Here is a 26,688-nt window from a genome sequence, read left to right as displayed (position 1 = left end):
GCCAAACTCCTGGACTAAATGGCCCGACACCGACGCAGACGCCTCTTACACTGTCATGATATCTTATTTCCAACTACTTCCCGTCTGCATTTACACCCTATTCTCCATGTGCATCAATCACACTCATTACTCACACCAACACCTTCTTTGCTCACACTACAATTAGCAGTGCAACATTGCAAGGGTGACAACGTCGCAACGATGCGTGGAACTAGAATCGAGACCGGCCGGGGTAGAGTTTCTAGTCTAGTCAATGTGTCCCATGCTGTTGGCAGCAGTCAGCCATGCCTGACTGAGCTTGTTGAATTGGAGTTCATAAGTGAGGGAGGCAGGGAGCGCTCTCTATACTAGGCGTTCGGTCTGAGCAAATCGGAGCATGGGAAGAGAAACAAAAAGTGACCAAGTTTGGAATGCCCTGATGTTCCCTTCCCTCAAAAAATGGCATCCTTTCAAACAGGCTTGAAAATCCACCTTTCAGCAGGCCAAAGGGAGAGGAAATGATCGCTCCTCCTCCTCCCTTGGACAAGTGACTACCCCCGCCTCTTTAAGAACCCCTTCCTTTCCCCCCCCCCAACCTGTACACGTCTTTTTATTTTTTGGTGATGATTTGAATTTGGTGGTTGTTTTTCATGTCATGATTACGAGTTTAATAAAGATCCAGTACCTGAATGGAAACAAGACTGCAATGGCTTTTCCCGGTGATACGCTTTTAGACAAAGTGTTTGACTGTACTCTGTATTGTTTACATTTATGACTAAAGTAATCTAATCAATCAATATTCAGGGAGGTTTTACTATGAGGTTCCAGTTAAAGGGGAAAAGTGAGTGGGTTTTAGGAGTGGTCATAGAGTCCACTAACAGCAAAGGGGAACACACCCTGAGCTACTAGACTATAGTGTTGAGGAATGGAAATCTGTACAAGGCTTTTGTTGACTCCTGTCCTCCCTGTAAGGAGAGGGGGGTGTTTGGGAGTGTTTCTGGTCTCATTTTATGACGTGGAGATCAGAGGTCATTCTTTCACTGGCTGCACGGTGCACCTTCACTGAGAACCTATCCCTACTTCAGTCCATGTCCTAATGATAGTGGTAAAAACTCTGCTCCTCTGATCATCTCTCCTGTCATTCACACTGATTAGACTAATTTAATCCTCAGTTTTACATGAACATGTTAATTTTCAACAAAGACAACACTTACAGTAGGCTATGTATATGGAAGGGCTATTATTTGTGTTATTTAAAATCAAGACTTTAATTGTATTCTATTGGCAGTGGTGGAAGGTGGAATTCACTTTAAGTACATACAGTATCAAGTATTGTACACTAGGCTACAAGTACTATACTTTAGCTGTTTGAAAAATAGCAGATCTATAAACTGACAACCTGTGGCAAAGCTTACAGATTGGATATCTTCGATAAAGCTGGACAGACACTAGAGTATGTTATAACTTGTTTCCCTGCTCTTCTTCTATTGAGACATTTAGGTGAGAGAGTATGGGTACAACAGCAGTGGAAACAAAAATGTGAGGGGAGGTTTACAAGTCCAGTATGTGATATTGTTTTGTTAAAATACGTTTTAAATAGCTCTATATTTTGATAGTAATCAAGTGTTTGTTCAGTAACAGGAGTCTCTCTGTCTCTCAAGCTCCAGCAGTCAACAGATTGAATAGAAAATGCTTTTTCAGGTCGGCATACCAATTTTATCCAATCGGCATAGAGAACTCACTGAATCTAGGATAATCGGATAGTGATGACAAAAATAAATTAGCAGACAAAATTGGAAATGGAACACTATAAAATTGAAGCTGATTATAAATGGGTACTCTCTCCTGATTGGATGAAACTGACCAGATGGTTATCACTAGTCATCACAAGTGTGATGAAGTCATCACTTTAGGGCAAGTGGCTATGGCCGAATTTATCCCAAGGAGTATTTTTGTGCAGAACTAATGCTTGGAATGGATTCAGAATCATGAAAAACCACTAGTTTGACACATAACTTCTTAAAGCATAATGAAATTGTTAAATATTTGCCTTATAGGTTGTTATAACCCCCTATAATGAATGTAATATAGAAAATATTTCATGCCAATTACAAAATATTATATATATATATATATATATATATATATATAATATTTTTGTATAAACACACACACACACACACACACACACACACCAAATTTCCCACTTTATAAAGAATTTGTGCATGAGACTTTGTATTGGGAACTTCACTCTGCAGATGTTTGTGAGACCACACCACCACATGGTCACATCAGTTAACAACACATGCTTAGAATATGATAGAATAACTGTAAAATAGTAGCCCTGAAACATGACTGTCATACGACAGTGAACCAGTAAATGGCTAGTAAAATATTAAAGTTCTTCAAGTTCAACCCATAGATATAAACGACTTAGCCTAAGATTTAGACTCTCATAGATGTATTTACCAATTCTGACATTTTGAATATATGATTGAAAATGTCAGAATCGATAAATACATATACGAGAGTCTAAATCTTAGGCTATAAACCACTAATAACTCGATAAACTGGATGTGCTGTGCTCACTGCTCGTCATTAATCAGGTGTTTAAAGAAGTCGGGTCCAATAAAGGATTCCTTGAGGGGGTTCCAAATCAAAATTAATAACTAAATATATGGGGGTTGAAATTAAACTGAAAGTTTGAGAACCACTGATATATCATATGCACCTTAAGTTGCTTGCCTTCTGAAAAGGTTTTTTTTTTGTATTGGCTGTCAGGTGACTGTCAGGTGGGGTATTCGATCCCCAGATCGACTCGATACGCATTCCTGCTAGTCAATCCCAGAGCGCGTGGTCGTGGATCAGTGTTCAGCGTGTGTTGTTGCAGCGTCATTCTGTATGAATGAAGTTCGCAGCCAAGTCAACTCCACACACACACACACACATTCGCGCCCCGGTGGACAGTCTGTCAAAAGAGAGCTGAAGGAAACAAAAGTGGCCAAACATGCCAGTGTTTACAGGTAGGATGGTATTGACGCACAATATTTGCTGTGATATTATGTATAAAACCTCACACGTGTTTTTAAGTCAAGTGTTTTCGCATGTTGGCTAGCGTTAGCAACACTGGACTGTTAGCAGGCTGAAGCTAGCCAGGCCGTCTTGGAGGAATCACTATGAGGAAGATGTGCACTAAAGTTAAAATACCAAATTATGACGTTCTCATCATAACATTAATCAGTGTTACTGACTAACTGCGTCAAATGAGTGGAGTAGTCTGCGTTAGCCTGGCGCCTTCTGCTAGGAAACTGATTTAGCGGCAAGCTAGTTAGCTAGCTGGCTAGTTGTCAACTTGTTTATGGCTAATAATGTCAACACATTGCTGCCGCATTACCTGCTTCTCTAGCAGTACATTTATATAATGATATCAGATCAAGAAGAGTTAGTAGTACATGTTTATATATAACTAGCAAGTAAAGTATGCAAGACAAACGAGTCAAATGACTGACTGTTTGCTTGTTAGCCAACATGATATTGCCAACAGAAGTTAGAACGTCTTCCAAATTGGTTTAGTAGTTATATCAAAGTATTAGCTACACATACCAGCTGTCATCTTTAACTTTAGAGCCATAGCTAATAACCATCTGAGCACGTTTGTACTGCGTTCGTTTCTGTTGCCTTGTATGCAACAGTTAAGTACAGTATATGCTGTGTCATCATGGTTTGATAACATTTGAATTCCGCCATTCTGCATATTATTTTGGAAGCTAACTAAAGTAATAACCTGTGCTGTGTGTGTGTGTGTGTGTGTGTGTGTGTGTGTGTGTGTGTGTGTGTGTGTGTGTGTGTGTGTGTGTGTGTGTATTTTTAGTAAATGTGAAATGGGGTAAGGAAAAGTTTGATGGAGTTGAGCTGAACACGGAAGAGCCGCCCATGGTGTTCAAGGCTCAGCTGTTTGCCCTGTCAGGAGTTCAGCCAGAGAGGCAGAAGGTCATGGTGAAGGGAGGCACTCTAAAGGTAACAATGAAGACATATAACGGTGATGCAAATAGCCTGCATCCTTACTCCTTAGACACACTACATTGAGAAAAGACGCAGTCATGTCACCCTCCTGGGATGCAATACTGTACTCAGTACTGTACACTTAACGTTGTTGAAGTAGGACTCGTACAATGTCCCTGGGACCCATCTAAATGACCATGTAATGAGTCCTGGGACCCATTACTTTGAAAACCTATTTACATCACTGATTGTATGCAGCCTCACTCAGAGATGGGCAATAGGTTTTACATTTACAAATATAATGCACCCATCATTCCTTAACACCCATGAAGACCTGAGACCGATTCTACATCTCAAAATATTTTGTTCCAGGGACCCCCAGAAGCAGACCTTTGAGTTTGAAATGTTCGCTTGTTGCACCAACTCAAGATTAAACAAGCTCAAAGTGTTTTTTTTTGCAGTATAAAATAATGGTTAAAGTGGTTAAAATCTAAAATGACACACTTTTAAGTAACTACTGTCAGTAGAGCATGCTTAGCTTGGGACTTCGGTCTTGTAGTATTTTAATGGACAATATGTGCTAATATATATATGTCTGTCCTTCTGTTGTAGGACGATGAGTGGGGCAACATCAAGCTGAAAAATGTGAGTGAATAGCGGATTTTTAAGTGTTTGTGTTTGTCCCGATTAATTGGGAGCAAGCTGAGCGCTGGCTATTGAAAGTGAAGATGAATTTCTCTTGTAGGGAATGACCCTGTTGATGATGGGATCTGCTGAAGCCCTGCCCGAGGAGCCGGCTGTCCGACCCATGTTTGTAGAGGACATGACCGAGGAACAGCTAGCATCAGCGGTGAGTTAATGTAAAGGTTACCGGATGGATTAAGACGTGTACAGGCTTTTAGTTCCGACACCTACCTCAAACCCTAACCTGACCATAACTGCAAGCACGGGGGCAGTGCATGTTCAAACGCTAGTCCGACCGTTGTTCCCGCATGTCAGACTAATGCTCTGTCGGAAATTACCTTCGGATCTCTTGTCGGAATTACCTTCTGAAATGTAAAGTTTCATCAACGAGAAGCAGCAGATATTGCTTGATCTCTGCAAACAATGACTACATCTATATATTTTGTCTCTACGTCTTTCTAAGACAATATTTTGATTAAGCTGTTTACATAGGAGGCTATTTATAGAACTATTCATATTCTCATGTACATACATGCTTCAGAGCTTTAGCCTGATTAATGACTACAGGTGCCACCTTCACAGCAGCTGCTTTTTAACATCTAGTGGTTGTAGATTTGTTCAGACAAACGCACCTCTCTACCTTCATTTGATTAGCTAGTTACCACTACAATGTTTGCGCCCTTTTAACAACTTTATGCTATGCCTTTAAAACCGGTGCGTTGGTGCCAGACTGCCAGTGCTTTGGTGCCAGTTTCGGGCCTAACCACAAAAATGCTTTGGTATCAGACTAAACAAGGTTCACAACCACCTGAACTGCTTGACCATGAATGCTCTTATTATCTGCCATGTGTTGCAAATCTCTAAAACAAAAGTCCAATAGAGAGTTTTGGTTACTAGATTAAGGTGGAGAGGAGACTTTTTCCTACATTTTCAATCATTTGTCTAAAATTGGAATAGGTCTTAATTGGATTAGGCTTATTCTTACTATGACCTACCTTATATGGTTTAAGATGCTGTTTTACATGACTATTTATATTCTGTTGTACATTTTCTTCATCTGGTTTTCTGCTGGTTTGTTTATATTCTGATTGGTTGGTGGTTGGTGCTTTAGAATATTTCTTGAAATACAATGCATACATGCTCCCTGGACGTTAGTCGCAATGATTTTGGCGACCAAATGAGAAATTACCTTTCCTTTTGTTCCACCTTTAGAGCATAATTTCCAATTTCCCCAAATCCCCACACACTATCTCAAAATCTAATGGACACTTTGCCATGAAAAGGAATGTGCTCAGAAGGAATGAACCCTACTGATTTTTAAGGGGAAGATTGAAGTGCATTCTGTTTCTTGGAAGAACCCAAGGTTAATTAAATGAGGTTAGGAAGCGAAGACCGTACGGTGGACTCCATATTGCTCCCTGGAAGGAAAGAAACATGTGCAATGGGCTATATGCAGCCAACACTTACGTGTTCAGCTTCCTTGGTCTCAATTGCGCATGATGTTTCTTTCCTTCCAGGGAGCAACATGGAGCTTTTCCTCTAGCTCCAACCTTCAGTCATTTTCTATTCGAGTGTAAGGAGCAGCATGAGCTCTAGAGGCTGCTAAAATAAAATTTTACCGCTGTCTTCTATGATGAGAAGTTCGGTCATGGAGTGTCTCTCTCTCTCTCTAGCTAGATTCGGAAATTCTGAACAATCCCTGTGCTCAGAGCTTAGGGGTAGGACTAGGACAGAGTCTGTCACCCTAAATAGTGGGCAGCGTGGCTGTTGCTGGGCCCTTTACTCTTGTTATTCCTATAGTGAGCCTTATGAATGTTAATAAAAAAGGAAATGAAGATGCTGTTTCCTCTTATTAAATAGAAGAACTAACCCCTTGTTTTTCTATGGTCCAAAGCTGGAGCTGCCTTGTGGGCTGACAAACCTGGGCAACACCTGTTACATGAATGCCACAGTGCAGTGTCTGCGCTCTGTGCCAGAGCTCAAAGATGCACTCCGAAGGTAGGGTTTCTTCAAAAAATGTGTTTATCCGAAAATCCATTTCATGCAAAGCCTAGATGTATTTATTTTGCGATCTGTGGGTACTGTTGAAATGTACAGTGCTTTTTCTTGTCAAACATGGAGCAATCTTTTGCTCCTATTATCCCAATGCAAGCAGGGAGATAGAATTCCCCACCTGGTCCTTGGTCTGCACGGTGACCTCTTACCAGCGCATGCCTGGAAAACGTCCCTGGGGAGGGGACCAGGAAGCATCCTTACTTGATGCACAAACCACCTGGCTACTTTCTATGCAAAGGAGCACCACTCTGGGACTCATTCCCTGGGACTCATTCCCTACCCAGAATGGGCAATGCATCGGTTTTCTGCTGACAACCAGCTCAGATTTAGAGATGCTGAAGCTCATCCCAGCTGCATCACAGCAACAGATCCAGTCAGAGAGATCTGGAGGTCACTTATCCAATGTCATCAGGAGGACCACACTGCAAAAAGCACTGATGCAGTCCTCAGCTCTCCGTAACCCTAAATCCGATCTTCCACAACTGTGCCTCGAGATCCCGTCAATGAATAACACAAACATGATGGGTATCTGCGCAGCTCTTTTGGAGGCCAATCACCCACCGAGTGGTGGGTGAGTACAAATTGGCCGTCGGTAGAGCTCCCCTCACCCCCATACTTCCACAGAAGTTCCCTCAATATATATCCTGGGGGACCCGGTTCTATGCCTTCTCCAGTTCCACTCTTGTCATACGTTCATTTCAGAATTAGGGCCTCTTGTGTTCAGTTCTACACTTCTTGTCAGACATGGTTAATTTCATGTCTGTTCCTGCTGAAATTGTTGGGTGCATACTTTTTAGTTTAGTTTAGTCATTGGTTAGACATAAGGTTGGTGAGGGGTGCGTTAAGACGACCTGATTAAGGTTGGTGAGGCGTGCGTTAAGACGACCGGATTAAGGTTTGTGAGGGGTGCGTTAAGGGTTGGGAGAGGGTTAAGGTTCGGTTTAGGTGTGCTGCCCTGTGGGAGGTTAGGGTTTTGTGAGATGGGTTGTAGGACTAATGTCTGGTCTAACCAATGACTGCACTCGAAATTGTCTCCTTTTCTCCACTTAACAGGTACGCGGGTGCTCTGAGATCTTCAGGAGCTAATGCACCATCCCAGTATATAACGGCAGGTTAGAGGGAATTCCTAGATTAACGAATATATAATGAATATATATATATGTGTATATGTATAGTATACAATATAGAATGTAAAAGTGCAAGAGTGATTATTCTGTTCTCATCCTCAGCCCTTCGTGACCTGTACGACACCATGGAGAAGACGTCTTCCAGCCTCCCACCCATCATCTTGCTGCAATTCCTTCACATGGCCTTTCCGCAGTTTGCAGAGAAGGGAGACCAGGGCCAGTACCTCCAGCAGGTAAGGAACTCGTCTCCACCACCAGTGTTCTTACCCCCACCACCAGCACCCAGAAGGCCTAACTTCTGATTAGAGAAGACAAAGATGGCTACTACATTTGAGTGACAGAGTGCAACCGAATCCATTTCTATGACCGTATTCCCTTTTGTGTTCTGTCAGGATGCCAACGAGTGCTGGTTGCAGATGATGAGAGTCCTTCAGCAGAAGCTAGAGCCAGCAGAGCCAGAGACTCCAATGGAGGTAAACAAAGCATCTCTTTATTAAAAACCCTTTTAGACCTGTTTTCTGGAAAACCCATGTTTCTATGTCATTGGCTCTCAAACATTTTCATGTCAAGGACCCCCTGAATTATATGAAATTGGCCGCCGGACCCCCATCTGAAAATATGTTGTTCTATGGACCTCCCCAGAAGCAAGGTTTTCAGTTAAAAACATTCGCTGTGAAAGAATATATATTCAAAGATTTGCGCCACATTTTCACGATCTTTCAAAAATAGCTAAAGTTCAAAATAATGCTTAAAACACCAAAAGGGGTTCCCGGCAGGAATGTGTTAATATACAGCTATATTATAATAATGGATGGGCAAGGTATTCTATTTATTTTTGCATGAAAGGAATGTAGAAGAAATGGCTGAGTGTATTGAACATTTCCACCTTTTTATTCTCCCTAGACCGAGTCCGAGGGTGGAACTGTCGCTGCCGCTACAAAGAAGAACTTCATTGACCAGTATTTCGGTGTGGAATTTGAAACCGCGTATCCTTAATCAGATTTGTGTTTGACTTGGACATTTGAATTATGTTTGAACCCGGCGAATTACATTTTTAAACTGTGGTGTTTTTGTATATAGCCATTGGAGCACAGAAGGCCCTTTTGAAGTGAAACACTTGGGGCTATGTTTGCACAAGGTACTTTCGTTACCTCGGCAATAACTGGAGACGGCTACCATGTATCGAGATGAATGATAATGCGGATAGGTTGTTTCCAGTCTCATAGGCGGGTTATGTATGGGTGGAAAAAATTACTTGTGTGAAAAAAACACATTGCTAAGGCTATTCTCACCATTTAAGTAAAAACCGGGGAGCCATGCCTTGCTGCTAAATGGATAACTATCAAAGATAAGTCTTAGTAAGAAGCAAAAGAACGTTCCTGTTCTCCCTTTGAGCTTCTTCGGTAGTGGGTACTGTATTTATGAGCATTGTACGTCTGTCATGTTTTTTGTTGTATTTTTTTTTGTTACTGTCAGAGCTGGGTCACTTATTTTTGCCTCTTGTCTTGGCTAGTTCACTCTTGTAAAAGAGACTTCAGTCTCAATGTGTTTTTTACTGGTTAAATAAAGAAAAAAAGATATTACCACTATTTGGTTGTAATTTTATAGAACCTTATAGAGCCCTAATAATACATCAGCGGTTGAATGTAGCCATCTGTCTGGCTTTTTCTTAACCCCTCTTGTACTCAGTATGAAGTGCACAGAGTCTGAGGAAGAGGAGCAAACGAAGGGCAAGGAGAGCCAGCTTCAGATCAGCTGTTTCATCAACCAGGAGGTGAAATACCTCGCCACGGGACTGAGGCTGGTAAGTATCAAGCTTGGAGAGGTTTATGGTTTCTGTGCTGTATCCAATTTAATGGCTGTGAGCCGCATCCAGCGAGATGCATCATGTCCACTTCTGGCAGTTGGAATAGATGCTATATTTTTGTTCGTCTCTAGTGTGACAAGACCACACACACACACACACACACACTGGTATGTCTATCTCCATAGTAACACGATCTAATGTGTTTCTTTCCCCCTCTAGAGACTGCAGGAAGAAATCACGAAGCTGTCCCCATCTTTGGAGAGAAATGCCTTATATATAAAATCTGTAAGCTTCTTTTATCATGCCCAAGTTGATTATAAAATAATAAAAAAATAGGTCAATATCGACCTCTGACTTGACAGATCAAACGACCCAAATGTATCTATTTATTTGAAGGGGTTTTGTCTTGTTTGCATCCTCCCAGTCAAAAGTCTGCCGTCTCCCTGCCTACCTGACTGTTCAGATGGTCCGTTTTTTCTACAAAGAGAAGGAGTCTGTCAATGCCAAAGTGCTTAAGGTTGGTGTCTTTGATATTTGTGAGGTTTGAAAATGAGTGGAGCCCAAATTTAGAAGTAAAGAGTTTTTTGAAAGCTGAAATATCTCCGTCTGGTTCAATAGGATGTCAAGTTCCCCCTCATGCTGGATGTCTACGAGCTGTGCACTTCTGAGCTCCAGGAGAAAATGGAGAAAACCAGGTCAAAGTTTAAGGAGGTGGAGGAAAAGACGCTGGAGAAACAGCAACAGCAAAAGGACCAGGTAAGACTGGCTTAAATACGTCCAGCTCTTATAATCACATTTGCCATTTTATGTCTACGCAAGTGTAATTTCGGCTTTGAATGGTGTCACACCTTTTGCTGTTTTCTTGCAATAGTTGAAGAAACCAGTCACAACAACGAAAGCAGTAAAATATGAACCTTTCGGCTTCCCTGATGGTAGGTTGGTTACATTGGTGCTCCCATGTTGCTATACCTGTATGTCCCTATAGAGCTAATATTGTGTTCTCTAAGCTCAGGGAGCACGACGTGTTGTAAAGACACTATTCTGTTCCCTACAGACCTCGGTTCCAACAACAGTGGCTACTATGACCTGCAGGCAGTGTTGACACACCAAGGTCGCTCCAGCTCATCAGGTCACTATGTGGGCTGGGTCAAGAGGAAAGAAGGTACAGTAATCTTTATTTTATCTCTCTGCTGTCAGGAAGAAACTACAAAATCTTCAATTTTCAGAAAATGAAAAATATAAAATTTTCAGGAAAATGAGAAAGCAAAGCAATAGTGCCTCGTCAAAGTTGGTGTTGTGAATTTATAAATTGTCAATTACTTCCATGAGAGTGGCAGAGGTGGTGGAGTCGGCTGTTTTAGCAGACTGTTTTAAGATTTTGTCTGAAGCGCTTTTTACTAGGGATGCACAATAATTATCGTCCCGATAGCAGGAATTATGACATAATAATTATCGTCCCGATAACATTATTAATAGCTCAGATAATAATATATTGAATATATATTCTTTATTTCATGTATTTTCATATGCTTGCAGTTATGCGAAATGATTATTCGTTTCATCTGCTGAAGGTATTTGCTGACAAAGCACCAATTGTGTCATAGGTATAAAAATGTAATTAATTTAATTTGCTTAGGTCAAAGCTGTTAAATGTACCGTTACTCAACTAGTATTTTTTTATCTATGTCTGTATATTTTCATTAACTATCGGTATCGCCGTATCGGTCTTGAGAAGCATGAAGTTATCAGTATCTGTTTCAAAAAACCATTATCGGGCATCCCTACTTTTCATTGTCTCAATATGTTTTTAACCAACACACAGACGCAAAGGGTGTTCAATAGCACTGATAATTTTTTTTAAAGAAAATCAAGTCCGGCGATCTCTAGGGGTCCACTCAAAAGTCCCCAGAGAGATCTGTCCTGAACAAATATATATATATTAAACAAATACAAAATATTGTCAGATTGCGGTCCCATGGCCAAATACATATTAATGTAGGGCTCCTGTTGACATAGAAACCCTAACAGAAAACAAGTATCATAGTAGAAATGTCATGCCTCTGTACTACCTATAGAAAGTAATTGGTTTCTCTGTCCTACAGATGAGTGGGTTAAGTTTGACGACGACAAGGTGAGCGTGGTGTCTCCAGAAGACATCTTGCGGCTGTCCGGTGGTGGAGACTGGCATATAGCATACGTTCTACTCTACGGACCCCGGCGACTGGAAATACTTGAAGAGGAACAGTAAAAAAAAAAAAATGCAAGAGCTATAAAATAGAACCAGAAACGACATCCTACATGCATAAATGCCATTTCCAAGCACTGTCTGCATAGATGTGCAATAAACCTGGGTTGTCTTTCAAATTTGATTACCATAACTTTTTTTTTGTTGCCGTTTTTATAACTGACACGGATACTTGTAAAACACATTTCTCCATCAAAACGGAGTTGAGTATTCTATCAGTTTATGATTAGAGATTTGGGGAAAGGAGGATCCTGGATCCATGGAGGCGTTTGTCTTGTTCTGCAGGTTTCAGTAAATGTTTTATACACATTGTATATTTTTTAAAGCCTTCGATAAAAGGTGCTCATGTCATAGAATCAAAGTAAACCAGTTTGTACAGAAATGTGTGGCCAAGTTATTGTACTTGGACGCATCCAGGCTTGCATCTCTTCAAATTGGATGCATTATGAAGGATTTTAACACTGTTTAAGACTCTTCTTCACTTATTGGGTCTCTGGATAATTCTGTCTGTTTTCCTAGTTTAGATTTTCTGGCTTGCATCAGCTCTGCTTGACATGCTATGAGGTGCTGTCCCCTCATTTTCTCAATGTGGGCTTTGGATGAGGCGAGTAGAGTCCAAGCTCAACTCAAACTCGGATTGAGGTTTGACGAGCCTTGCATGATGTCCTTGTTGGAAATGATTTTCAGAGTTCACACAGCTGCTCTGACATGATGCTATGCTTCACTCTTCATGCAGTTCTCCCAGTCACATTGCCCCAATGTTAAACGTCTAACCTTCCACTCTGTAATAACTTGACTGGTGGGTTTTCATAGATGGTGAAAATAAACTGTTATACCAAATGTGTGACTTATCTTTTCTTAACATCTTACAATCAATGGAATAATTCACTGATTACTTGGAAAAACATTTATTTGATGTTTGTTTCTAGATCTAAAAAAAAAAAAAAGGATAAATGATATTTAAAAAGAACATTAGGCGACTAGCAAATCATCTTTATGCCTCATTGAGGCTGTCTGCAATCTGGGAGAAGCCTGCGGCATTGAGGGCTGCGACCAGGTTCTCCACGGTGGCTTGTGTTGGGTCTCTGTCCTGCCAGGCACACAGGAGCAGCTTGGCCTGCATCTCTATGTCTTCGCTGTCCGTCTCGAACTCCCGCACCTCAGCCGCTTTCATCTCCAGCTGCGTGGCCAGGGTCTTCCACTGACCACCCAGTTTGGCTGCAATGTCATCCATCTGCAGATTTGTCACCAGCTTGCTCTGCATGCTCGGACCTGGGCAAAAAATAAAATACTGAGTGAATGCAAGCTTTTAATGGTTTGTTCATTTAAATGTCAATCTCGGGAACACTTTAATGGCTGCTGCATTTACAGTATGAGACGTACCCTCTGTTACTAATATGGGTTACATTTTGAGGACAAAAGTACAGTGAAATCTACATAGTACGGTCCATTTGGTTTCATTTTATGGTAATACGCTCTCAAGAAGTTACATAATTAGAGACCGTAGCGTAGAAGAATTGTTACTTTGATCAACGTTTGCCTGTTATCTCTCCTATGGTACCAACATTAATACAGCATGGCATTGTAGACAAAATCTTATCCAACAAATAATATTCAAAGTTTTGGGTCTAAAGCTCTAAATCTCATCAAATGATTGTCCGTGGCTCAGTTTTCTCCAGGTGGCGAGGAAACGACATTGAGGGGTGCAAGGACACCAACAAGGAAAGGGGGAACTTACTATCATTGGTCTCTTTTAGAAGGTTATCTCCGTTCTCGTCGTCATCCTCCTCCCCCGTCTTGATCTCCTCTGAGGGGATGTCCTTCTACAGATGAGGAATAATCAGAATACAAGCATTAATATGAACGTCTTGTGACATCTCTGGGTACTACTGGAGTGCACAGTTGGGATATTATCCCATTTAGGTGTTAGCACTATGTTATGCTTTAGCTATTGAAAAATAGCAGATCTACAAGCTCGTAGCGCGCCGAGTGGCACGCTACGAGCTTGTAGGTCTGCTATTTTTGAAAAATCGAAGAACGACGGACATAGAAACATAGCTTTTTCAGAAAACTGTCAGGATGTAGAAGACATTTTTAGAATCTGATCTCAGGTCAGAATGGGTTATTGACATCTATAGTAAACTTGCTCACCGGCAGCTCTTTGGCCAGTTTGCTGACCATGCTGTCCAGGTATTCTGCCAGGCTCTTGAACTTCTGGGGCATGGGCTGAAAGAAGTGGGGACTCCTCCTGGACAGCAGTCGTAGAGCTCGCCAGCCGTAATTGGAATTTCGCACAACCCTGATTTCACAGGGAGAAAGGGGTAATTACTGGTGTAGAAGCCATCCTCACTGTTTTGTATGTCTATTATTATTGTTATCACAATTGTTATAGTTATTATTTGGCATTATTGGTTGTATTGTATTTGTATGTATTTGAATCACTGTTTGGACACCAAGGGCACGCCTCCCCAGGCCTAATTGATTGAGAGCATATGTAAGCCTGGGTGATTGGGGAGCGACATGCACCTGGTGGACAAACCAGTTTTACCAGACAGACAACACAGAAGAGACAAATGCCAGAAGGAGATGTTTGTAATGTATCATCACTGCACTTACTTTACATAATGTACTGTATATATTATATATATATTTCTTTATATTATACTGTTCGTTGTAGGACAGTGTCATTCAAGTGTACTAAAAGTTCAATATGAACATCACCACCATACCACTCAGGGTGTAGATCTAGGTTTAAGTCTGTGTGTTTCATAACGATGTAATGAAAATACATTTCCTGAAAAGTAATGGCTAACAGAACAGTATGTTGCGTGTGACACCGCTCAAGAGCTTTTAAAGTGAAGACATACTTGTACTCATCCTCCACCATGTTAGCGGGGTCGGCCTGTTCAATGGCCTCCGTAAAGAACTCGTCCAGAGACGGCATGAACTCCCTGGATGGAAGACATTCACACACACAGAGATGAAACAACTTCAGAAACGGAGACACGAGCACGGTTACAGACTAGGCTGTATATGCTAGCTAGTGCATGGGTTTTCAACTGTGGTCCTTTGGCCCCCTGGTGGTCTGCAGAGTTATTGCAGGTGGTCCCTGGCCATGCATTTTCTGGTAATACAATGCTTTGAAAACTAGATTTGTTTTTGTTCCAACTCATGATTTTAGCCTGTGATAAACCCATGAAATGGTGTATGAACCCCCACCACTGTTGTGTCAGGTAGGTCTATGATGGACCCACCCAACACAATAGTGGTGGTCCCCCAGGTTGCTCTTAGTGAGGATGGTGGTCCCCTGGGTCAAAATCTGTTTAAAACATTTTTAGAATCTGATCTCAGGTCAAAATGGGTTAAACAAGATGTGCTTTGATTAACTGTACAACGTAATAAAAGTCTACGTCACTGACCTGTTGTCCGACCTGCAGGCCTCCATGTTATCGTGGTTCAGGTTCCACAGCCTGGTCAGCTCATCACTGGAACAACACACAGGGTCATACAACAGGAACCCATTGGGTCGTTTTGAATTGTATTCACATAACAGAGAGATCTTACTTCCCCATGAAGATCTTGCGGTCCGGCCCTTTTCCTAGGAAGTCTTCCGGAGCTTGTCTTTTCCTGGTGGGCCTCTTGGGTTTGTCTTCTACCGTTCTGTGGGAGCCAGAAAAATCAAGAAGAGTCACTGGAAGGTGACTTTTGTTGCACTTGCAAAATGCTGGCTTAACGTTTGTAAATGTCTAAAATGACCTTCCATAATAAATACTAAGTAGTTGTCATACCTCTCTTTGACAAAGCTTGCGCATCCCTCGTTCTTCCAAACATTCCAGTTCTCCTCTGTGTTCAGGATATGCTGTGAGAGATAAGAGGTGGTTGACCAACAAGTCAAATCACTGACGGAACTAAAACATAATGCCATTGCTAGCCAAATGCATTGTACTAGAATAGATCAATCATGTCAACATCACTTACCTCAACCATGGTGGCAAACTGGTCTCCATCTGGCGGGATCTCTCTCAGCAGCTACAGTTTAACAGTTGAACATTAGCTGAAGTTTGCTTCCCCCCCCCCCCCCCAAGACTGGAGCATTTACATTAAAATAAATATATATATATATATATATATACACACACACTATACACATCTACTGTATATTATGATCTAATACCTTGACATATTTGTGTACATACCGTAACAACCAATATAATGTAAACAGCAATATGACAGTCTTGTGTACAACAGCTATGCCAGTATACGAGTGATATTTGCAAGGAAGATTAAAGACTAACCTGGTATACCAGTTTGGTTGTCTCTTCAATCCACGCAGTCTGGTCATCATTGAGAACGCAGCTGGAACTGAAAGATAGTAAGAGGCAGCAAATAGATTTCAGTAAAGTGCAGAGATAACACATTCCAAATTGCTTCAACAGATGTGATCTGATTAGTTGTTCTAAAAAAATATATATATATAATTATATAAGGTTTCCAAATACTGGGTCGGGACCCATTTGTGGGCCGCGGAAACATTGTTATGGGTCCCCTTATATTCCATTTCCTAAATTTGGTTTTGAATTATTATTTCAAAACATTTTGAAAAAACATTCCCAAAAAAAAGCTAAACTTGTCATGTATTAAAGCAAAAACATTTTCCCAGTAACTTCATGAAGAAATAAAATAAAAGAATCTAAGAATCTAATCTAAGAAATTCCATGAATTAGAAGAACAAGAAGTGGTCGAAAATAGCCTATCTACAAGCTTACAATGCGGCGTGAAGCTCTGCTATTTTCACTAGTTTGGGGAGCCGGGAGAATGTCTAATTTCTGTTTTTGGGTCACGGGCGCTAAAAAGTTTGGGGAACCACTGTTCTACTAGCCTGGAACTCACCTATGCTTTTTATGGCATAGGCAGCTCCCGGAGAAACTATGCGCAGCTGCTCGACACGAGACTAATTACTTAGAGCGACAGAGAGAGAGAGGAGCGCATGTGTGTGTATGTCAATTTAACAAAGGTGCAGACGATCAGAAATCAGCAGAGAGTGAGCAATGTTTGCGCTACTCTATGCCGAATTGAAGTGGACTCAGACCCAGACTTTCTTTTCCTCCCTGGAAATAAAAAACGTCTGGGTTTCCGAGGCTACTGTTGTACATGCAGCGGCCCAGCGGGTACCTTTTGAACTTGACCTGGCCCTTGAGGTACTGGAAGAGGATGAGGTACTGCAGGAGAATGTGTCGCCTGAAGTTACTGTCACTGAGCTGCAGGTCCATGAGCTTGAGGAGGCCAGAAGAACCACACATGACAGAGAGAAAGACCAGGTAAGCATTCTTTTTCTTAACCCATTTTGGGGCGGGAATCCCTTTTGGTGTAGGCATTGTTATGCTTTAGCTATTGAAAAATAGCAGATCTACAAGCTCATAGCGTGCCACCGAGTGGCGCGCTACGAGCTTGTAGGACTGCTATTCTTTGAAAAGTCGAAGAACGACTGACATAGAAACATAGCTTTTTCAGAAAACTGTCAGGATGTAGAAGACATTTTTTAGAATCTGAAAATGGGTTAATGTACTGTATAGCCATATGACTTAGTCCCAGGTGGGTTTGTGGAAAACACTAAAACGAGAAACAAAAAAAATCTTCATGGGAGTTTATTGCCGACTGTCCTACATAAATCCGTTCTCACCTTCTCACTGGTGAGGAACTTGGCAAAGTAGACGTGTTCTCCACCAGATGTCCTCAGGTCCTCTAGCTTCCTCTTAGACGCCTGCATGTCGTCCAGTTTGTAGCTCTTGAACACGGCCAAGGTCTCGTCCGAGTACTGAACGGGACAAAGAACAACAACCTCTACTGTAAGTGCATCTTAATAGTATTTGACATTTGCAAATGTCAAATCCTGTTGAGGGCGATAGCCAATGGCATAGTTTATCGGTGGAAAACACAACAAAACCACAGATCTTGCTTCTAGAGTGGAAGCGGCTTTACCTTGAGGAATGTCATCCAGGAGAATTTATCGTAACACTGCACGGGGTTTCTGAAGTAGTCCTGCAGCGTCCAGAACTTTCTGTATAAGTTGTAGTCAATCGGAATGGAACTGAAAAGTCAAACATTCAGTCAATGTTATTGAATAGATTAGATCATTAGAAGATGTGACAGAAAGGGACTAATGTGAAAGCAAGGAAATATGGATGGCTAATTCTTTGATCATGGTTTTATTTATGTACACCGACGCCTCCTAATATTTAAACTGCAATGGTCTGATTATGACAATAAAAACAAAAGAATATCAGTGGAAAATGACAGCTTTTTAACTGAATTGCATTGTTGTTGCCGTCGATAAATAGAATCATTGATCTGTGAGTGCCGTTTGTTTTGATGCTACCACTTACCATGGTGCAGGTACGTCTTCTTCACCCATCTCTCCCTCTTCTACCTCCATTCCATCTTCCTTTTCTTCTGTGTGCTGCCATAGACAAAAGTTTTAATTTGAGTAAATAGCCTATCTACAATCTCACAATGCATTCACAATGTGGCTCGTTTAGATTGTAGATCCCCCATTTCTGCTTATTGTTGTACAAAGTATATAGGGCCTAAGTGTTTAACAAGGTACTGATGAGTGTCGTGTATGGAAAAAATATATTTTATACTGATTTACAACAACATTATGAATACAAGCCTATTGTATAAAACCTTTTTTACTGTCCTGATAACATACCACCCTGACACTGACCTTATGTTTGTACCCTGAACTGTATCACTTCTGTACATAAAGAATTCCTACTCCTTACTCCTTACTCCTGTAAATCTTAAGAGAAGTTGGTTCCTCGGTCTACGGCATTTAAATCATAGGGGGGGTGAAGGTGTCAAAGCGGCATCCTGGTATTGTTGACCCGACATGTTGAGGCTGCTTACAGTTGGTACTTCCTCTGTTCCTTAGCAATGACCCCAGTAAGTGGACCACATTTAGCTGAGTGGGTAGAGGGGCTGCCTGGGAAACAGAAGGTTCCTGGTTTGTGTCCCGACCTACGCCTCCCTGTTGCACCACTCAGTTCACACGGGTGTGATTTTAACATTTTCATCACAAATGCCTTCAATTTCCATCACAAATGCCTCAACCCATTGGTGTTTGTTTACCTTTTGTCCAAGGGTGCTCTCTTGTTCATTCTTGTTGTATACCGTGATGTTCTCCAGGTTGAACTGGCTTTGGAGATTGAGGCCTGAGAGAAGTAGAATAAATAGCTACATGAGGAGCAGGATTATGACCCATTATATTTAATTGAGGAGGCAATGCTTGCACACCTCCCCATTAAACACTTAAACCGTCTATACTTAGTAAACAGGACATGAGTTGCTTCTATACTTCGTGCGTCACAATGCTTTGCCAGCTTGTAGATCTGCCATTTTAGGCAAATGTTCCCCCAGAATAGGCTGGGATGCATGAGGTTAATTCACCATTTGTCAGCCTTCTGATTGGTCCCTGATTGACTGGTTCTGCCTCGTTTATGTTGAATTTGCTTAAACATCACTTTTGGAAAAAACTAATTGCCCAGCCACGTGTGCTGCACATGGATATCACAGAGCACAGAATATCAATATGAAGCAACTGAAAAACATGTAATTTCAATGGTAGTGGATGGAGAGAGAGGATTTTTGGAAAGGGGCACAACAATTTACAATTTCACGGGTGGGACTTGACAAAGGGTGAATTGGCTTCGGAATCTGACATCGATTCATCACATCAAATGCTATGTATACAAATTAACTACTGACCCGATTTCTCAGACAGAGGGAAGAGACGAGCCAGGAACAGTTGGATTCTCCCGCAGAATACTGTATTCTGAGATTTGGACAGCCTCCTCAACAGATCTAAAGAGATTAACCATGTGTATTATTACCTTTACTCCCTTTATGCATCGTGATGAAAACGTCTACAAATATTATCCTTACCGTTACACATCCTCAACAAGTAATTCTTTCCAGCGGTATAGAAGGAAGTCTGAAGGGTAGAGAAAAATGCACATTTAGGTCACATTCTCACCTCAACTTCGGTAGACTCGATGCGAATGGGCGGAGAAGTTGCATAATTCTTGCATTCTTGCAAGGAAACGCAACAGGGAACTTTATCAATGAATATGTTCAATTCATAAACTACAGAGTGAAATCTATTTCTAATTGTAGTGCGGTGCGCTTGCGAAGCGAAACCCCCTTTTTTTTGCGAACTTGAATGCCATTGTTTGATCCGCACCAGCATTTGAATGAGCCTTCACACCCGCCAAACGAAGCGCACTTTCCGACGATACGCAGCAGGATTCGTTTTAATCGCAGTAAAGCATTCTGGTGTGAATGCCACCTTAATAGAATCAAACAGGATGTTCCATCTGGTCTTCAATGGAAACAATGACTGTGGATATCTCCCGATAACATTTCAAACACCTTTACTGTAAGCCTCTAAACTAAAGGGTTAGCCAACTTACCGATTTCCATGTGCCGACATTCTCCTCCACAAAGGAGAATATCCTGTCACATTGATCGAGAGGCAAGCAGTCGAGTACGTCTCCCAACAGGACGAATGGAGTTGTAGCAGAGCAGATACCTGCATGGAGAGGGCTCTTCATTAATGTCTTAAGTCTTAACTGAATCATGCCTGATCATTTCACTCACAAAGTTTTTAAATATAATGGAATTATTGTTCCACAATAACATCCTACCTTCTGTAACTGCATCGATGCTGAGGTATATGAGAGACAGATAATCCTCACTGCTTGCCTTCTGTTCAATCTGCAGGAAAAATAAAATAAACGATGCTGGCTCAGAATCTCCAACGAGCCACAGTGCCACAGTGCTCTCATCTATTATGTATACAACTGAGATCAAAATAAGATAATAAAAATAAAAATAAATACTTACAATCTGATCTCCCAGAACGCCCCTCAATGATTGGTCAAGTGTCGTTTTCTTCTCCGTCTCACTGGTTGGGAGAGGATAAATAACATGTGTAATGTATTAACAGTAGCCACAAGCAACTTAAGATGCTAAATGGCTTGGGTTATCCGCTTTGTCTCTGTCAAGACTATTTGTAAAGATCCACTATGCCAGAGCTGCCAACCTGCACACATTTTGTGTACCAACCACGCAATTCTAGGCGTATAGACACCTAGAATTGCGTGGTTGGTACACAAAATGTGTGCAGGTTGGCAGCTCTGCTATGCAGAGCAACTTTCTGTCAATAAACTGAATGTATTGGCCTGGGCCCTGGCTCATCGGTACCCAGGCAGCCTGGCTGGTAGTCCAGTCCGGCAGTGTGCCGCGGGTTCGACTCCCTTTACTGCATGTCAATCCCCCCCCCAGAAAACTGGGTTACAAAATCGTGGGATAAAAATGTAAGTAATTTTTTTTATAAACGTGTTAAAAGCTCTATATTCTGATAGTACTCATTGCTATATAGAGTGTTTGTTCAGTAATAGGAGTCTCCAGTTGTCTCCAGCTTTTTATTAAACAGCTGTCAGGATACAGATTAATCAAGTGGAATTGTAAGTGATGATGACACAAAGAAATGAGCAGGCAAAATTGGAACTGAAACACTAAAAGGTAAGCTGACAAATCATACATGGCTACTCTCTCCTGATTGGCTGAAATGTTGTTACCTACCCTGAAAATGTATCTTCTGTTTATTAAAGAGCTGAGACAGAGAGACTCCTTGCTGTTACTGAACAATGATTGATTACTATTATTACAATAGTGATTTAACCTTTTAACAAAACACTTTTGTTTTACCCAAAAAATATCACTTTATACACTATACTATACTATACTATACACTACTTTTAAAGAACACAGACAGGACATGAGGACAGAGACTTTCCCATTTCCCGAATGGGCTCTCGATGGACGGATGGAACTTTGTTCATAGCATCTAGCAGATTTTTGCTTGCGGCTTAAGACCGTATTCTTGTATTCAGTTTAACTTACTTTCCAGGAATCTGGTTGAAAGCGTTGATCAGAGGCTTGCTGTTTCTGCCCGCCAAAGCATTTGCAGTAGACGCCTGTGTGTTTATGTGAGCAGAGGAGGGAAATGTAGCTTAGCCGTTAGCACTGATAGAGAGGAGCAACACAAAAGACAAAGGCACAATGAAATAACCAGGCTGCTATCGTCTCAATAAAAAAGGGCACTTGTTCATGAATGCGTATTTTCAACAGGTAAGACAACTAAGTCATTTGCTCACCGTAAATTTGTCTCTAGCGTCGACAAAATTAAATAAGGACGGCGACATGTTGTTTACTGCTGAGAGAACAATCTGTCACTAGTATAATAAGTATATACTTCCGGGTGAACAATGAATGACCCTCTATTCGCAGATAAGTAAGCCTGGGACCGAGGCTACCCAGTCTATTCTATTGAAAAATAAAAGAAGAACGTCCATGCATAAAGACGCTTCTTTATAATTAGAGTTACTATATTGTAAATTATAGAAGGAAGACACTTGACAGAGAGACATTTTATTCAAATGCAATACATTTTACTAGTTAGATAAATTAGGAGAAGGCATATCTTAAAGGCATGTCATACACTGGCGGTGCCAGAGGGTGGTAGTATAGTATTGTACACGTTTTTTCATGGTTTTCTCATGCTCGAGAGAAATTGTAATATTTAGTATTTTCCCACAGTGTATTTACTCCACACAGCACACATATTGGTATCTTTCTACTGTTTATTTTTATTATTATTATTATTACAGTATTATTTATTCATTCGTCCATTCATTCAAATATTTTGGAACAATTTGTAACAATTCGATCTATGTGCTGTGTTTTCTCACCTGGATTATGATACATATTTTTGTTCAATAAATAAATTGCACAGGCTACTGATGCAAACAGTTGTGGCAATTGACTGTCCTGCACTAACTATGCCAGAGGATGGCAGCATTTTACACTATACACCATGTATTCTCCATAATGGAGTTATAAACTGTCGAATACATGTATCTGTTATTGCAGCTTATAATGAAGTGAGTTGACACGGCTTGATGCACCTGAGTTTATTGTTTTATTTGGGGGTGGCAGTAGCTCAGGATGTGTAGAGTAGCTATCTGGGAACTGGAAGGATCTCAGTTTTATCCCTGGTTCCTGACCTCTCCAGGCTTCACATATCGAAGTGCCCTTGAGCAAGTTGGTTGCATGTGTAGCAGAGTGGCTCCCAACCTCAGCCTGATGGCATAAAAAGTCTAATATCTCTCTTGAATCATAATCATAGGGAATTATTTTTGGGTTAGTGGTTAAGATGTTGCATTTCCACTCAGGAGACCCAGGTTCGATTCCCAGCTGGTGCATCGGTGCTCTGATCTGGATTGGGTTTCCTGGGAGGAGGTCAAAAGGGGCGTGAGTATAGCAGAGTAGCTCACAATCTTAGCCTGACTGATGGCATGATCTTCCCCAAATCCGTTTCCTTTGGCTTAGCGGTTAATATGTTGGCTTTCCACGTGAGAGACCCAGGTTCGAATCCCTGGCGTTACACATGGTTGCCTCTGCCATTGGTGTCTGAATCAATAATTGTAAAATGCTTTGGATAAAGGCACTATGTAGACAATTTACCCAAGGATGTGGATTAATCCTTGTGAACACCAATTGGCCACTTAAGCACCTGTAGACATTTTATGGTATTTATATCATGTAAGATATAACTATGAAATATTACGCTTCATATACTATTTTCCTCCAGAGTTTTACGGTTCCTAATAACATATCAATACCTTTGTTCCAGCCACACACCCAGAAACGGAAGACAGAACCTATATGTTTGCAGTGGATCCATTCAATGTATCGAAATTATTTAGTAATAAGCTCTTGTTATTACGTTTCATTGATTCAATATTTATAATACTCAGAGACACCTTTAACCACTTTCAAAATTGTCCTGTTAAGTCAGCCACATAGGAGGGGCCTTGTGCACGTGCGGAATAGGCAGAGGGCTTGTAAAATACATTCACTTATTTAGGGAGCGTTCAAATGGTGTGTGCAGGATACATTTTCTTTTCACTAGTTAATTTATAATGTATTTATTTGTATCCAGCACCTGTTGAAATTCATTTTGGACGTGCATGCATTTCCTTGCACTGCATAGGCTGAGGGCCCCACATATTTCAGCGTTGCCCCATATAATTTTTTTTCCTCCATGAGTCACATCATTTAATCTGTCCCTGCATTTACCATTCAACACCTGACATCAGCTTAATCATGGTGCTGTTTCATATAGAATGGAAGCCATACATGGAACATGTAACATGAAACATACATGAAATTGTATACTTCTTCCCGGTACTAGCCATCCATATAATCATGTCCAAAAATGCTCCTTGCATTTCTTCCCCGGATTTAAGGTTGACATGAATCTCCATGAGAAATGAGCAGTTGGAATCGTAGTATTTGCTCTGTTTTACTCCCTTCCATTCCAAGGAGAGATCTATGATACTCTCAATGTGTTCAGTTATCTCTGCTTCCAGGTAACAGGTGGCCGTCGGTTAACCTGTGTGTGTGTGTGTGTGTGTGTGTGTGTGACTGTGTGACTGTGTGTGTGTGTGGGTGCGTGCGCACCCTCGCACCCTCACGCAATATTGCACATTAATAATTTGATACGATCAATTATTTAAAAAATGTCATGAAGGACATTTGAGGTGGCAGCAGCCAGCATTAATGATTAACTCTCTGGAACTTTCTTCCATAAAGGTTATCACCAGCAGCAGTTTCGTCATATTTCATCAGCTCCTTTCTGATGAATCCACGACTTGCATTAGAGAGGTCATTTATTTTGTGGTGGCACCCTCGTGGGTCGAATTGTTTCCTCACGTCTTGTCACAGAGCTTTGATGTCATTTAATTATGTCATTTAATGAGTTCATTCGATGCCCTCGCATCGAATGAATGCACAATCCCTAGAGGCTCAGCGGCTACAAGAAATATCTATGAGGTTGTTGTAAGGGTTCTGAGTCGCTTGTCTGCCGTGTCAGCTGTGTCGAGGTGTTATGATGTTATATACTAAACTTGTGAAAAAATGGGGCCTGGAAGGTTGGAAAGAGCTCAAACACAATTGTCTGTGTTTTTTGTGCGCACACTGCAGTAAAGAAAGAGGGAAGCCATGATTGCTTTATTACACAGGTTTGAGTGGCACCTTGTTTCACTTACACAGAGTACTTTCTCTGCTTGCAATGACAACCTGCTCTAAATTAACCGCCCGTTAAACACTACACAATTCACAGTGTATAGGCTCCTTCACTTGACACGTTTGTTAGTTTATTGAGCCGTTGCCAAAATCTGACGAAGAACAGAGAGGGAGTGAGCATGGTAAGTTACTCTGTGGCTGCAGATAAGGCCTCGACACCACTCAGCACAGAGCCGTGTAGAGATGAGGTGGATAGGGTTAGTGGGGTTATAGTTAACGCATAAACAAGTTAGTCTTAAAACTCCCTCTTATCTGGGGGAACACCACAGTCACTGTTGGGATTGATGGCAGACGTTTTTTTAGTTTAGTTTAAATAAAAAGAAAAGCAAATAAAGTAAAAAAAAAAGAAAAGAAAATGTAAAACATTACATTTAGGGCAATCTTGGAAAGATCTGCCATGCAGACCTCTGAATCTGTTTTGACTTTTGAGAGATTACATTTAGGGTATTTGTTGGTGTACTGTAGGCAGTTTAAAAACAGTGGAATTGCATTAAATATTGCTCTGCACAAAGACATAATCACACTGAGCTCAACACAGGAGCCAAATATGGATGTGAACGATTCTAAGACAAATGACAAAAAACGAGCAGGTGTCCTTGAAACTTGCTTTTTTGACTTTGGAGGTTAAGCTTAACCCATTCTGACCTGAGATCAGATTCTAAAAATGTCTGTTTGAAAAGGACAGTTTTCTGAAAAAGCTATGTCATTCGTTCTTCGATTTTTCAAAAATAGCAGACCTACAAGCTCGTAGCGTGCCACTCGGTGGCGCGCTATGAGCTTGTAGATCTGCTATTTTTAAATGGCTAAAGCATATAGTAATGCTAACACCAAAAGGGGTTCCCACCTAAAATGGGTTTTAATGCAAGTAAATGTGAGACAGGCTTGTCACATGAGATGACTGAGCCTCACAGTTGCAAACAAATGGACAAATAAAGAGTCACAAACTATGTATGTACTTTATTTTTTATTTTCCATAATTTTATTTGTTTTGATATTTTAATGTTTTATCTTTTCATGTAATTGTGTGATGCGTCAATCAATGAGAGTTGATAAACATTTCTGTAACTTGCATCCATTGATCATCTTGATATGTTGACAAGAATAGACACAACTGGTGTGAGCTCTCTGTTGCCAGAATAAAAGCATACTGTACACCTTATTCTCCTTGCAGGCAATCACATTATTTATTGGAGTTGAAAACATGTGAGGTTAATGATCATATCACACCCAGTATAGAACAACATCAATGCTTAAATGAGATACATCCAGCTACAGATGTTGTCCTGCAGCAGAGTGCTGCATGTTCATGATGCATGATGCATGTTAAAGTAAAGATACCGATATATATATATATAGGAACTTAAAGTAGGCCTATACTACATTCAAGCCGGAACACAATCAATTGATATTAATCACTGAATTAAAATTAACCTGCTAAAATAGACATGCTCTGAAAAACCACGGCTTGCCCACCCACTTGCCGTGTCCAGTGGTCAGATGGGTGGACCATGAACACTTTTTTTCCACCCATTAGGTTTCCATCCAAGAATGTTTTGCTTGTGGTATGTAAAGTCATTTGG

General features: G+C 41.0%; 2 protein-coding genes across 2 annotated transcripts; one reads left to right on the top strand and one right to left on the bottom strand.

Annotated features, from left to right (window-relative positions):
• The first annotated feature begins 2,868 nt into the window (after window positions 1-2,868).
• Window positions 2,869-12,733, top strand: usp14 (ubiquitin specific peptidase 14 (tRNA-guanine transglycosylase)). Its single transcript, XM_083782113.1, has 16 exons — window positions 2,869-3,002; window positions 3,851-3,996; window positions 4,594-4,626; window positions 4,727-4,831; window positions 6,560-6,663; window positions 7,774-7,832; window positions 7,950-8,080; window positions 8,240-8,320; window positions 8,751-8,833; window positions 9,537-9,651; window positions 9,874-9,939; window positions 10,079-10,171; window positions 10,273-10,410; window positions 10,526-10,586; window positions 10,709-10,816; window positions 11,757-12,733. The coding sequence occupies exons 1-16, from the start codon at window positions 2,987-2,989 to the stop codon at window positions 11,900-11,902; spliced, it is 1,485 nt and encodes a 494-aa protein (XP_083638239.1). The 5' UTR covers window positions 2,869-2,986; the 3' UTR covers window positions 11,903-12,733.
• A 64-nt stretch (window positions 12,734-12,797) lies between these two features.
• thoc1 (THO complex 1) lies at window positions 12,798-22,214 on the bottom strand. Its single transcript, XM_083781100.1, has 21 exons — window positions 22,117-22,214; window positions 21,863-21,936; window positions 20,801-20,861; window positions 20,602-20,671; window positions 20,368-20,486; window positions 19,841-19,889; window positions 19,664-19,759; window positions 19,028-19,110; window positions 18,283-18,356; window positions 17,879-17,987; window positions 17,580-17,714; window positions 17,072-17,172; window positions 16,195-16,261; window positions 15,878-15,928; window positions 15,688-15,758; window positions 15,464-15,559; window positions 15,319-15,384; window positions 14,767-14,850; window positions 14,051-14,198; window positions 13,638-13,722; window positions 12,798-13,171 (listed from the first exon to the last, which is right to left on the bottom strand). The coding sequence occupies exons 1-21, from the start codon at window positions 22,162-22,164 to the stop codon at window positions 12,894-12,896; spliced, it is 1,965 nt and encodes a 654-aa protein (XP_083637226.1). The 5' UTR covers window positions 22,165-22,214; the 3' UTR covers window positions 12,798-12,893.
• Window positions 22,215-26,688: the final 4,474 nt, after the last annotated feature.

Source organism: Protomyctophum parallelum (assembly GCF_964188405.1).
Source record: "Protomyctophum parallelum genome assembly, chromosome: 14".
Lineage (NCBI taxonomy): Eukaryota > Metazoa > Chordata > Actinopteri > Myctophiformes > Myctophidae > Protomyctophum > Protomyctophum parallelum.
Note: the sequence above shows the minus strand (reverse complement) of the source record. Positions and strands in the feature narration are given on the sequence as shown.

Excerpts from the sequence above, each read along its gene's own strand:
- thoc1 (XM_083781100.1), bottom strand. The coding sequence starts at position 22,164 with ATGTCGCCGTCCTTATTTAATTTTGTCGACGCTAGAGACAAATTTACG. Across the intron at positions 21,937-22,116 it reads ACGCTAGAGACAAATTTACG|GCGTCTACTGCAAATGCTTT; the intron begins GTGAGCAAATGA and ends ATAAACACACAG. Across the intron at positions 14,851-15,318 it reads GCCTGCAGGTCGGACAACAG|GGAGTTCATGCCGTCTCTGG; the intron begins GTCAGTGACGTA and ends TCTTCCATCCAG.
- usp14 (XM_083782113.1), top strand. Across the intron at positions 7,833-7,949 it reads ATCCCAGTATATAACGGCAG|CCCTTCGTGACCTGTACGAC; the intron begins GTTAGAGGGAAT and ends TCTCATCCTCAG. Across the intron at positions 10,817-11,756 it reads CTGGGTCAAGAGGAAAGAAG|ATGAGTGGGTTAAGTTTGAC; the intron begins GTACAGTAATCT and ends TCTGTCCTACAG.